Below are 14,247 nucleotides of genomic sequence, written 5' to 3' on the forward strand. Positions count from 1 at the left end.
GGAATTATTCACATTTTTTGTAATTTTCTTAATTTTTCTATATTTATTTGAAGTTTGAGTCAATTATTTTGATTTTTCAAAACTTATTTTGGGGAGTTGGAATTTTCAGGAAATTTTTGGAAGTCAAAATAATATTTTTCAGGGAATTTTTGAAAAATAGTACTCACTAAGATGAGTCCATAGTATTTTTCAAGGAATTTTTTGAAGTCCCAAGCTATTTTTTGTGAAATTTTTAAGTTTGAATTAATATTAAAATCAGAAAATATGAAATTTGCTTACGTGGGCTAAACAAGTGCTTCGTAAAATTTGATTGGATGATGCACACTGACATAGCAAGCAAAGCCCAAACGACACTTCATGCAACAAGGCGTGCATGATACGCTGACCTGCAAATGACATGTTGTTCACCCCACACCCAGTGACCCGCATGCGCCGAATCGAATCCGTCACCCGAACCATTTTTTCTCACAACATCAACCCCTAGTTCCTACATTCGTGTAGCACTCAACCCAGTACTCGTTTTCCAACCCGAAACCCGCCTTTTTTTACTTGTGCGTTAAAAGAGTATGGAACCAGCCTAAAGCTACGTTGTTTTGAGTGTTGGTTATAGATTCTTGTATTCAATCCTAGCACTTTTTGACCAAAAAAAAAATCCTGGCACTTTGTCCCAAATAAATCACAGCCCTTCAACCCCACCATTTCACTTTACACCAACATTCGCAATTCTTGAGCTTTTCTCTCTAGAATTTCCCCCCTTTTTCTCTCCCTAGTTTTTGGGGTCTCTCTAATTTTAGAGAGACATACCAAAGAAGGGAGGAAAACCTCCTTTGGAGTGACTTCCCACTAGTAAAAAAAATTTCTTTTTAATTTTAGTTGGAAATTTTAATTGCCTATAATTGTAGTTGGGCTTTGGCAGAGATAAGATTTGGGTCATTTCTTAGGGAGGTCATGAATGGCTATATATGGTAGTTTTGCCAACCATAACCAAATTGTTAAGGTCTTAATGGATATGTTCATTTATCCAAACTTATCGGTTTGGTTATATATGAAAACACTAAAATGCCTTTATTTTTAATGGAAAGATTAACAGAATGTAACGGATCGAGGTTGTACATTATAAAATTTTTTAAATTCATGTGCCACATTTATTCAAATTTTTTTTAGGTGGCAAAATGTAAATAGGTCAAAGTTTAAGTGGGTAAATTATAAAAAAACCATAAAATAATAATAATAATAAAAAGAAAAGAAGTGATGGAAAAGCTAGTACGACTGTCTCATATACACGCTTACGCATGGACAAATTAAACGGCAATACATGTAGTAGCATTCCATTAATTTGATGATGCTCTTTATAAGGAGAAAACCTATAACAAACCCCACTAATTAAGAACTGAAAGAAATTGAAGTGAAAAATAAAACAAAATAGAAACAAATTAAAAGAGTTAAAACTCAGCAAGCAAGCAAGTGGTCAATGGAATGCAGCAGCTGCAGCCCTTGCATTTTTATTTTTAGGAAGATCAGGTGGTGGAGATGGTAACATAGTGAGTGCCAATATTCCACTTATTACAGCAGCAATGGCTCCCACCACAAATGCTGGTAAATTTCCACCTCCAAATAAAGCATCAAATGGTCCACTTGTTACAGACACAATCATCTGCAAATTCGATTCATTGAGGAACCATGGGTAAGTAACTATATATATATATATGAATAGTTCTCCAATGGGGGATTAATGCGAAATGTGTGTGAGCCTTTGTGTTCCTAAGGATTAATGTAAATATTAATTACCTGTGGTACAACAATTGCAAGATTCAAGACTCCTAAGGAAAGCCCTGTAAAATTCAAAAATCCAAATTAAGTACGTAGGTGATTCAGAAAATTTTCTCAAATAATCAACATATATATATATAGATCGAGTTAGTTTTACTTTGTACAGGTAGAAACTTTACCTTGGCCTGCACCAGAAGTACTGGAAAATATGGATGCCAGGGCAAAAGGAATACTGTAGGTCACCTGTGTAAAAGAAAATGGATAGAATTAAAAAAATGGATAGAACGACTGTTTGGTAAGTTTTTCTTCTGCAGCACAATCTTCAGCAAGCATCACCTAATTAATTAATCAAAGTGAATTTTCCAAAATCCAATAAATGAATTTTCTAAAGAATTGAATTGGTCCTGGAATGTGCTTCATAACATTGATTTGCACTGATACCATCTTATCCAGTAATAAATGTCTGGTAAAATGTGAACTAAGAACTAATCTTATCTGCATGGCACTAAATGGCCATGGATAAAACCAAAAGGCATTGATATATGGGTCATACCCTTTTCTACTTGCAAACCGAGGCAACTGAGTCCCCACACCACACTCCTAGGTGATCAAATCCATTTAGTAGTACCTAACTGCCTATCATTTGTCAACCAATTTTCAACCAAATTTTGACCAAAAAAAACTGTCCACAAAATTAATAATAATAATAATAAATTAATAATTAAAAAGGTCAGATAATTTTTTTAAAAAGAAAATCAGATATAGCAATATGAGACACCAAAAACTTACCTATCTCATTAATTATTATAATTAATATGAAGATTTTTTGTTTTTTTTGGGTACAATAATCAATATGAAGATTACTTACCGCCTGAGGTATACCCAACACGGCAAAGAGAGTCAATGCACCAGCCTTGATACCCGGTGGTGGCGGCCGCGAATCCATTCCGGCGCCACCCGAGGCGGCGAAAGCGTGTCGCCGACTCGCCTGAGCCAATTTGGTGATCAACACCGTCATGGACAAGCAGACGGCGAGCACGAAGTTGGCAATGCCCCACACGCGCTTGACCCCTCCGACCGCACGCGCCACGACCTCAATCCCGAGCGACATGACCCCCAAGACCACGGAGTTAAGCATGAGCCCGAGCGCACCGGCTCTGACCCCCAAATCGTACAACGGCCCCTGGCCCACCTGCCCTCCGTACACCTCCCTCCCCATCCAATCCGTGTCGAAGAGCAAGAACGGGAACCACGCAACCCAGTTGAGACACGTCACCAGGAGCAAAACCATCATGGGCCGCTGTAGCCCTCTGAAAGCCCCAATTATGTCACTGAAGAAGGGCACAGGCGGTGACTCTATCTCCGTCTCGTCACAGCCGGCATTTTGGTCGTCCGTTCGATCGGCGGCTGTTGTTTCCTTCACGGACGTGAGAGCCAAAACGGTGAGGGATAAGAGCAATGCGATGGAGATGAAAAAGCAGCTTTTGAGATTTGCGCAGTAGACGTCGCAAGCTTTGGTGAGGGTGAAGGGGAAAATTTTGTAGAGGTGCCTGTAGGACCCAGCGGCGAAGCCGAGGACGTTGCCGACGGCCATGAAGAATGAGTAGAAGGCGTTGGCGGTGCGCATTTTCTTGGTGTCGGTGCCGGAGATGTCGGCCAGGAGGGCCCGGCAGGGACCCTGGAGCATGTTGTTGGCCACGTCCAGGATCCAGAAGCCGACCACGAACACCGCGATGGCGCGGGGCTTGATCGTCTTCCTGAGGTCGTCGCCGGAGATGTGGCCGAGGTCGGCGGCGTACCCGATGAGGAAGACGGCGATGGCCACGAGGACGGAGCCGGCGGCGATGAAGGGGCGGCGGCGGCCGAAGCGGGAGGTGCAGCGGTCGCTGTGGTAGCCGACGATGGGCTGCACCAACATCCCCGAGATGGGCCCACAGAGCCAGATGAAGGGGGCCCATTTGTGGGGGATGCCGAGGAGCTGCACATATGGAGTAAGCAGTGACAGCTGCAAGGCCCAACCGAATTGGATTCCGGCGGCGATCGACGCCACCAAGATGATCTTTATCAACGGGCTTGATTGAACCTCCATTCCTGGCTTCATATTCTTCTCATTCCCAGTTTCAACTTCCATGGCTGGCTATAATGCTATGATAGCCAGCTAAATGTATGCTTACTGTGTCTATCTCTCTCTCTCAGCGAAAGAAAGCCGAAGAAGAAGATAAGGAATCTCAGAAATGAGTGAGGCTCTGGATTTTGTTTGCAACTTGAGAAAGTTGGTGGGATTGCATGGAAATTTATTGATGCAGAAGGGGTGGTGTTTGCATGAAACCAATTACTGACAAAAGTTGGTCTTATCCGTTTAGAGTTATATGCCTCCCTCTGAGTCTCGTCTCGGCTGTGTAAAATCTTTGTTGCCAAGTGTACAAATCGCAAATCGCAATTAATACTATTTTTCCTTACAGGGGTGGTATTATTCACACCTTTCTGTCTTATTTTCTCACCTCTTTTTGTAAAAAATTTAATTATAATTTTTTTTCTTTTATAAATTTACTAAAATGGGATACTAATAGAAAAAAAAAAAAAAAACAACAACAAAAATCAATACTCGATGTTTTCCTTATCTGGAAGAGTCAGCTCATGAGCAGCGTCTGAATGCCTTAAATTATGATCTAATACACTGTATTTTGCCAATCAAATATAGCACTATTACAAAATTTCAAATTTCAAATAAAATTAAAGGTACAATGAAATTATTTCCTTAAAACAATCAGATTCTGTGTCGGAGAAAGTAGTCTTGAATTCTTGATTGTTGACCACGCGAGATCTCTCATGGTATATGAATCAACAGAGCCTGAAAGAAGGGTTTGAATACGAATCAGGTCAAATTGAATCCTAATAAGAAAAGGGAATCAAATATAATCTTATAACTGAAAAAAGGAAATCAAATCTAATCTTTTATAAATTTAAAATTAACGGAATAGAAAATCCAAATTTACAAAAATATTACTAAAAACTATAATAAATACAATTTTGATACCTTAAACAATTTTTACCAAAACTAAACCAACTTTTTTTAGTTTCCAATTTTTCGATCTGAAAATCGGTTTACAAAACTACAAAATTTTGTTACGTCCCATAAAAACTAAACCACGTAGCAAAAGGTCTCTTCATTCCCTTCAAATCGATATATTATAGGCCAAAACTAATCACGCTAAAGACCAAAGTTTGCCAACCTGCACTAAATATCCAAAAAAATCATCTTAATTTGTTAACGTACTTTGCGCTCTTTTTTCTTCCTTTGAATCGCCTTAATTTTTCTTCTCATGAACTAATCCATTCTATTTTTATATCTGATTATTTATTGTTCTATATTGAATGTCTTTCATTATTTTTATAATATACAAGCTCCGGTTAATAATTATTTGATCAAATGACAATAATCTCTCTTTCCTTGGAGTAGGTTTTGAGGTTCAAACTCCATGAAGGGAACCTTTGATACTTATTTGATGGATGGTTCATTTATGAAAATGACGTTTATCATCATGCAATTAATCCGGTTATATATATCGGTGGAAATCGAATCATAAATCTATTCTAATACTAACCAATTACTCCATCCATCGTTGCCCTTTTGACTTCCTTTGTAATAAAAACGTAAATAGAAAACTAGGGTTTTTTTTTTTGCCCAAGAAATAGAAAACTAGGCTTAATTACATAGAAAGTGGACATTTTTTCCAATAAAGTTGCAAGTGAAAGCATGTTGATGATACCTAATTAAAAGCGGACCAATGCATATTTGTATCCGGACAAAACTTTGTCCAGATGTGAGCGATCGTAAGGTTCGAACGATGTTGACAGTTCAATCAACTGGAGCGGCTCATTAACAAATACAATTATTAAAAGATAAGAATTATTTTTGTGAAAAATGTTACTAAAGATTTGATATTTTGAGGAAATATATAATGAAAATATATAGTGAGAGTGTGAGACAATAATGAAAATTTTCTTTTAAGTCTAATTGAAATGATTTAGCCTAGTCAAAATGCTTGAATCCCTTTTTGGCCCTAATATATCCTCTCTGTTTCCTCTTGAAAAAAAAAAAAAGATAATTAAGAAATTGATATATAAGTAGGCCCTCAATATGTGCAAAATATGGGAATTTATTGTGGCGCCAGTGGTGGTGTTGCATGGAGGAAACTTTGCAAAAGCTGGACTCGCCCTTATCCGTTTAGAGTTATGTCTGAGTCTCAATTGTGTAATTCATATTTGCCAAGTGTTGCAATCGCCATTAATATCTTCCTTTTCAAGAAGAGCCAGTACGTTCAGCCACTGCCACAAATACAATGCCTTAATTATGGTCTAATACTCTTGTTTTCCTACTCAACTGCACCACTTAATTTCAAAAAAATTTAAAATTTTAGTGACATATCTAGCTTCTAATGGAAGGTAACCGAGGTACAACGATTTGTTACCATATATCTTTAAAATCCTTTGTCAGCAAGTCAAGAAATATATTCTTTTCTTTTATTCTTTTGGAATGTTTTTCATTATTTCGATCTCTTTGATTCTTTGGCTAATATATTATTTAATTCTAACTTTAAATCATTAAAACAATAGACCAATTATCATTCGGTCTAGTGGTATTAGTACTTCTTTTAGTAGTTTGTTTGTGCATTTGGGCAAAAAAGTGAGTGTTACTCGTCATACTACTTAAAAAAAAAAAGTGATCATTGAATAAAAAAAGGTTCTTTTTTTTCATATGACATAGTTGAATGTTAGACCATTTAGTCTAGTGACATCTATCTCTCTTTTATTAGAGGAAGTCTCAACTCTCAAGTGTAAATCTCATAGTAAGACTTTGATACATCTTGTTGGAAAAAAAAAAAAAAAAAAAGAAGCATAAAGGTTTTTTTTTTGGTACAGAGGAGGAGCATAAAGGTTTTTCTGAAATAGCCTTCACGATATAATTATAAACAGGAACCCCATTTGGCAATCCTAATATAGAAATGTCAAGAGTGCTTTTCTTGCTTTATAAGATTTTAATAACAAGTTTTGAGGAAGCAATATGTTGTGGTGCAAAATGTTGTGAATTTCTATTTATACTATCCTATTATTGTCAAATCCTCATATAGAAAACGTGAACTACACTCTTCTTATTTTATACGATTTTAATAAAATTAGATCTTATTGGATAAGATAAAAAAATCAAACTACATATCATGATAAGAATATTTAAAATTGTAACAAAAATAGTAAGAATTACAAAAATTAATTAAGGATGATATTATAGTAATTACAATAACATTACCCCACATTATTAGTTTCTTCATTTTCCTTCACAATATTCCTACTATAAACTTCACCATACATATTCAATGCACACCGATTACATGTGTATAATATATTTAGTTTTTATTCAACTTAATTATTAATTATTATTTAATATATTCGATAATCTTTACAGTTATTGTTGAGTAATACAGTTAGAAATGCCATTAAATTGCCCACCTTGTACTTAAATTCGATCATCTATCCTCCAAATAAATAAAAAAAATCGGATCCTCAAGTGTTTTTGTCCACTCTATATGATGCCTCTCTCACACACCTTTTTTTTTTTTTTTTTTGGTCAAGGACTCTCACACACCTAAAATGTGTTATGAATTGCATGTGTGAACACGAGAGTACTCGATCCAATACCCATACAATGCATGTACTGTGGAACTTGCCACAAACAACATGTGAGTTTGTGACCTAGCTAGAATACAAGCTTAAAAAGTCAAAAAGAGAGTGACGATATTTGACTGCAAAAAAGAAAAAATATAGAATGAATTAAATTAAGGGCGGGCCCACCAGGAATGCAATCACAAGTGTTTGTGTGTGTGAATACGTTTTCACGGTAAAGAAGATGGTTTGACTGATCATGTACAAAACCAAACCGAAAGTAGCAATAATAAGGATGGTGAGGTGAGCATACATGGCAGTCAATGCTGATGAGGTACAGTGAGGTGGAGTTGTTTGACATTATCCTGAGGTGAGCGATCGATCGAGAGCTAGCGAGCTTCCGGAACCCCAAAAACTGCAAAAGCAATTAAAACGGAAGAGTAGGTATTGCATGCAGCTTCAGAGTCACAGAGATATATGTGTCATTGACATGCAGGTGAAGACCACTTGATTGGATCATCATTCATCAACACTTGTGTTGGTTACTTTGGGAAATGTGCTTCTACTGACTGTCTCTCTTCTCTTCTCTTCTCTTCTCTATCGTTGTCTTGCCCCCATTCTATGTTACATGTACGTTCGCTTTCATGGACCAACCTCATTCAAATCAAACAAAATCTTCTATAAAGCTACCATGTGCAACCTCTTATATAACCTACTATGCTTGCAAAGCATATGACATATTCTAAATATGCTTAATTAGAAATATTTGTCAAATAAATAAGACAGGATCAATTACAAAATATCTACATTAATTATAGGTCACTTTCAATTTGGTACATAGGCTTCAAAACTTGACAATTAGGTACACATATTTTGTTCCACTTGACAATCAAATGTCTTTTGTAGTAAATTAGGATAAACTACCGGAAATATATTTTTTTCCTAAGAGTAACCCACCATATATAATTTTTTTTGGGAAGTTTAACCCTTTGACTAGTGTCCACATAAGCAACTTTTCTTATATTGTTGGATAAGTCAGTTTAATTTAAAACTAAAAGTTTGTTTTTCCCTAAGATACCTTTTACCATATTTAGGTAATATTATGAGTAGTTAATGCTATTTATCTCCATTAATTAATAATATTTCAGTTTTTTTATTGAAACAATATTATTGTTGATTACTTGTTTCAACTTTGAACATTTTTTTTATTTTGAAAAATTAGTTTTGCTATATCATATTTAATATCAAATTTATATAATATTAATAATAGAAAAATACCCAAAAAAGAATATAAGATTAACGAAGATACTTGTTTTGTGCACTTGCTAGCCTTTTTTTCATGTTTATTTTGTACACCTACTAATTTTTTTCATGTTTATTTTGTGCACCTACTAGTTTTTCTAGTAATAATAACCTAGACAAATTAATGAACCTATATGAATTAAAAAACTTACATTATAATGAACCTACAAACAATTCTTAGTTGTAGGTTCCTTATTTGACTCAATTATATATATATATATCACACGCCTTAAATTAAGTGTTTTAATGAATTTTAGGGGATTTATTTTCTAGGAAAATTGGATAATTAATGGCAATTAAAGGGTGACACAATTTGAAAACAAATATTAATTACAAAATGGCATAATTTGTAAATAGTAGAAATCTAATGAAATATTGTTATCTTACGTGGAGCAGGATTTTAAATATGGGCTTTAACTATTAAAAAATAAGTAATTGTGTTAGACTCTAAAAAAATGCAATTTAATGGACTAATATCGAAATCACCCCATCTTTTGTCACCCATCCTGTTAGATCTGCCGTGTTTTGCTTATGTGTCCACGTTTAATGCCACGTGGCACTAGTGAGACCCATCTTTTCGATACTTTGGATTCTAGCTCACTCTTTCTTGTCCATCAGATGAGTATTCTAGCTCACTCTTATGTATAAAATACTTATCTGATGGACGAAAAAGAGTAAACTAGAATAAAAAATGTCGAAAAGATGTGTCCTGGGCACTAGTGCCACATGGCATTTAATATAGACATGTAAGCAAAAACGACGAATCTAACAAGAAGAGCGACATAAGATATGTAATTTTCAAATAGAGGAAATGTTGTGTGCCTATTTGTCAAATTTTAAAACTTATGTGCCAAATTGAAAGTGATACTATAGTTAATGTAGGTATTTTGTAATTGATCCAATAAAATAATAATAGGCATTTCTTGTTTAGCTAGTTAATGTTTTTACACATGCAATTCATCCAAAATCCCCCAATGTTTCAATTTTTATTTTGTCCCCATTTTATTTATGAGGTTTTAAAACCTAAACTATAAACTTCAAAAGGCGCATCCCGAAACATGAAACTTAACTATCCTTTTATACCTAAGTATCACTTTTTTTTTTTGGTACCAATACGTTATTTTTTTTTACCAATCCATCGTTTGGTATAATTTTTTTGTACCAATACATTATTTGATACATTTTTTTTTTTTGGTACCAATATGTTATCTGGTACATTTATTTTGTAATAGTTTTGGGATTAGTACATTTTAGTTGTACTAAATACGCGGATTAATACATTTTAGGGTAAATTATAATTTAATACCTCAACTTTACTTTGAATTTCAAGTTCAAAAAGTTACAATTTTATACCTCAACTTTTATTTTGTTTCAAGTTAATACATCCATTAAGCTTTCTGTCAATCAACCATTATTTTTGATGACGTGACAAATATATATTCGTCTTTTCACCCTACTTTTGTCCACTTGAACTCAAATTAGCCACCTAAGCAGTCTTCGTGAAATATCGATTTCGGTCATATACTAAATCGTTCCGCCAATCTCAGCGTTGGAGGCGAGGTGGAATATCACCCACTGGCAGTTTACCGAAACTGAAATTTACACCAAAACCTCCTCCTCTACAACCTTCATGGCTGATGGCTCCATCAAACCAGCACCAGCCACCATCGATGTGAAATAGCACTAGCAAGGCAGCAACCACCATCGAACCAGCACCAGTCACCACTATCAAACCTCTCACTAGTCACCACCATCGAAACCGAGCACCTCCATCAAAACCGAGCACCTCTATCGAACCAGCACCTCCATCAAACCAGCACCACTAGTCACAGCCACCATCAAAACGGCACCAGCAACTACCATTGAACCAGCACCAGTCACCACCATCGAAACCCAGCACCTCCACTTCCTCCAGAAACCAGCAACCCAACATTGATCTATCTTTCAATCTTTCCCTCTTTCTCTCGCTCTCATTTTCTCTTTTCTCTCTGACACCGAACTCTACCGACCAACAACAACCGACACTGAAACAGTCGAAAACCAACTTCCCGGTGACAGTGGTGGTACTGAGAGGGGCCATTCAACCTATGGCGGTTTGGCAGTCGATATGCGTGTTTCGGTTCGATAACCTAAACGATTCCACCCCTAGGTGCGACGGGGCCGAGACTAGCTAGATAGGGGGTGGCTGACGAGGGGAGGCGGAGGGAGGTGGACGTGGGGAGGGGTAGAGAGGAGGAGGGTTTGGGGGCGAGGGAGAGGGAGGGAGGAAGGCAACTAGGTTTTTTTTTTTTTTTTTTTTTTAATTCAATTTTTTATATATTTTATTTAATTTTTAAACATTTTATACTTTTTTTATTATTATTCTTCCACATGACAATTTTTTAAAATTAAGTCAACAGTTAGTGATTGGGTTCGTGTGCGCTATGTAGGCAAATAACAGACTTCTTGACGGTCAGAGTCAGGACTGATCCGAAGATTTAGGTGGCGCTAGGCAAGAAAAAAATTTGAGGCCCTTTGCCCATTCAATAACTAAAATTAATTGACCAAAAAATCAATAAGCAATTTCTAACTTGATACCCATCAATTTAGTAAGAGAAATTAAAAAAATAGAATTGATTTGAATTAATTGAGAATCTTTAAGTACACAAAAGCTGAAGTCAGTTTTAAAGATAACTAATACATGTAGCAAGCTTTAGACTGCAAGTAACAAGCTTTAGGCGGCAAGTAGCAAGCTTCTTGGCAATCTATATTCCAAATTCTCTACTAACAAACTTTTGTTACCAAATTAGAGAGCTTCATTACTCCTTGATATTAATTAAATGAGGCAAAGTGTAAAGCAACTATAAGGAATAGTCGAATGGATAAAGGAGGCCTTGGACTATGAGACTGAGGCCCCGTTTGTGATTGCGGTGGAGGACCCAAAAGTTACTGTGGATGACAATTCTCAATCACCTACAGCAGTTTTGGTGTTTGGTAAAAAAATAAAAAACTGATTTTCCCCACAATTCTCAACTCCCCACAACAAAAACAGAAAGCAAATTTCTAGGTGCTTTGGAAAGCTGCAGTGACTCACAACAACAATTAATATTTTATTTTACCCATAATACCCTCATTGATTTCTATAATTTTTATTTGTTTATTTTAAATTAAAAAATATGTCCATTGTTAGTTATATTTTATATTGTGATAATTAATTATGATATTTTATTTATAGGATTAAAATTATAATATACCTAAAAAATAATAGGCATACTTATTTAATAATGTTGTTCTTAGAAAAATTAATGCTAATAAAAATTTGTAGTCAAAAATTTCAAAAACAAGTAAAAAAACATATTATTTTTACCAAACAAATAAGTGAAATGCACTTTCAGCATTATGTCCATTTTAGTAATTATACACAGTCACAACATTTTTATATTAATATTTACCAAATACTTTGATACTGTTTTTTGCACTCACAACAGACAACACTTTTGAAAATATAGTTAACCAAACACTCAATTGTTTTACTTTACAGCTGACTTTACTTCACAGCTGTTTTTTCTCACAGCAATACCAAACTGGCCTTGAGAGTAATGAAGAGGAATGAATAGTTGACAAGGAATAGTTAGAAAAGGAAGATGATTAGAGGAATAGTCAATGGATGAATGAGGCCTAGACTAAAAGTAGGAATAGTCAAAAAGGTTTTTTTTTTTTTTTTTTTTAATTAAGAAGCCCAACTTAGAAGTTGGAGGCCCTTTGGGTGGGTGAGCCCTAGGCGGTCGCCCAGCTCGCCTACCCTCAGGGCCGGCCCTGGTCTGAGTAACGGAGGTACCAATATGACATGAATTTAAAGTTAATGTATAAAATTATAACTTTTTGAACTTGAGGTACTAACTTGAAATTCAAAGTAAAATTAAGGTATTAAATTATAATTTACCCTACATTTTAAATGTATCAATACGTGAGTTGGGCACTTGGAGGGCACCGTTGACTTCATAGTGGTGGGCGGTAGGATCTACAAGTTGTACATCACTCAATTAAGCGCTAGCCACCAAGCGTAACGGTGTCCTTGCGAATGCTGTAGTGATGGACGACAGTGACCGCATCGGAGGCAAGATCGGGCCATTGACTTCATGCCTTCATGGTGGTGGGCGTAGAGGGTACGGTGGTATGACACGCCATATGGCAGAGTACAATGAAAATAGGTGTAACATACTTGAAGTTCTTGCCAAAAAAATATCCTATGAATTCCGTACATTTAATTAAACTTAAAACTAAGATTATTATGTGCAATATATTTTCATTAAATGATAATTGAAACTTAAAAGTAAGATAATTATATGCAATATCTTTTCATTAAATGATAATTATATGCTAAAATGTAGGTAATATCATTATCAGCCAAAAAAATAACCAAAAATCACAAGCAGTGGATGTTTGGAGTATGCAAAAATCCATTTTCCTTGCCCTAAATTAGAAATGATGACATGCAAATGATTTCAGATGTGGCATTCAATCAAAGGATCTGATTATGAATGATAAAGATTAATCACTACGAATTCTCTAAAGGTGTTTTTATTTTAAAACTTAACAAGCCGGGATGACCGACTAGTTTGACACTGCTTTTAAAAATGTCAAAAGTGCTTTTAATTGCATTTGACACAAATAAATAGAAGTGCTTATGAGTTATAAAAGTGCTTTTAAGTGATTTTTTAAGAAGCACATGTCAGGTGCTTCTTCAGAAAATACTTCTGCTTTTGCATGAAGTATTAGAATTTTATAAAAATGTGTGTGCTTATGAGCATACATTCTTCTAAGTAGCGTGTCCTAAGAAGCAATGCCAATAAATAACATCGTCAAATTCAAGAGATGAACAAAAATGTAAATTTAAAATTGAAAAATAACTCATTTAAAAAAATTGAAAAGTAACTACAACAATATATATTAATCCAAGATCGAATTTATAAAACTCAAAAATATATGGGTCAATGATATATAAATCCAAATGATCGAGAGGAACCATGCACAAATTAATCTAGCTCAACCCAATCCAATTATTAAGTGTTCAAATGAATTTGTGTTGAGCATTCAACACTTTGTGCAAGCTTTCAAATTCTCAACACCCTTGTTGCTTAATTACATATAACAATTACAATAGCGTTCAAATACTCAAACGCCAAACTAAAAAATAGTTTGGAATAAAATTTTAAGTGGTGATGTTTTTAATCAGTGTGAAGTATATCGGAGATTTGTTTTTAACAATAATTAAATATATATTTATAAAATTAAATTAGTTTCTATATGCTCAATTGAAAACTAGACAGAATAAAATAAATTTTTAATTACTGATATATACATTATCACATTATATTAAATTCAAATTTAAAATTAATATTTAAAAACTCAGTATATTATTTTGTTCCTCATTCACACACACATGGGCCAAGGACTTGCGAATATTGGAACGAGGAGAGTGAACGCGCGGGAAAAGGTGGAGTTGGTTAAATTAATGTGTGGAAAGTTTGGTAG

General features: G+C 35.0%; 1 protein-coding gene across 1 annotated transcript; it reads right to left on the reverse strand.

Moving 5' to 3' along the window:
- Window positions 1–1,468: 1,468 nt before the first annotated feature.
- LOC147277401 (sucrose transport protein SUC2-like) lies at window positions 1,469–3,901 on the reverse strand. The gene is made up of 4 exons (XM_086253166.1): window positions 2,639–3,901; window positions 1,950–2,013; window positions 1,789–1,832; window positions 1,469–1,654 (listed from the first exon to the last, which is right to left on the reverse strand). Exons 1-4 carry the CDS (start codon window positions 3,899–3,901, stop codon window positions 1,469–1,471), a joined length of 1,557 nt encoding a protein of 518 aa, XP_086109292.1.
- Window positions 3,902–14,247: the final 10,346 nt, after the last annotated feature.

The sequence above is a fragment of the Dryas octopetala genome, chromosome 8 (assembly GCF_963921425.1).
Source record: "Dryas octopetala chromosome 8, drDryOcto1.1, whole genome shotgun sequence".
NCBI lineage: Eukaryota > Viridiplantae > Streptophyta > Magnoliopsida > Rosales > Rosaceae > Dryas > Dryas octopetala.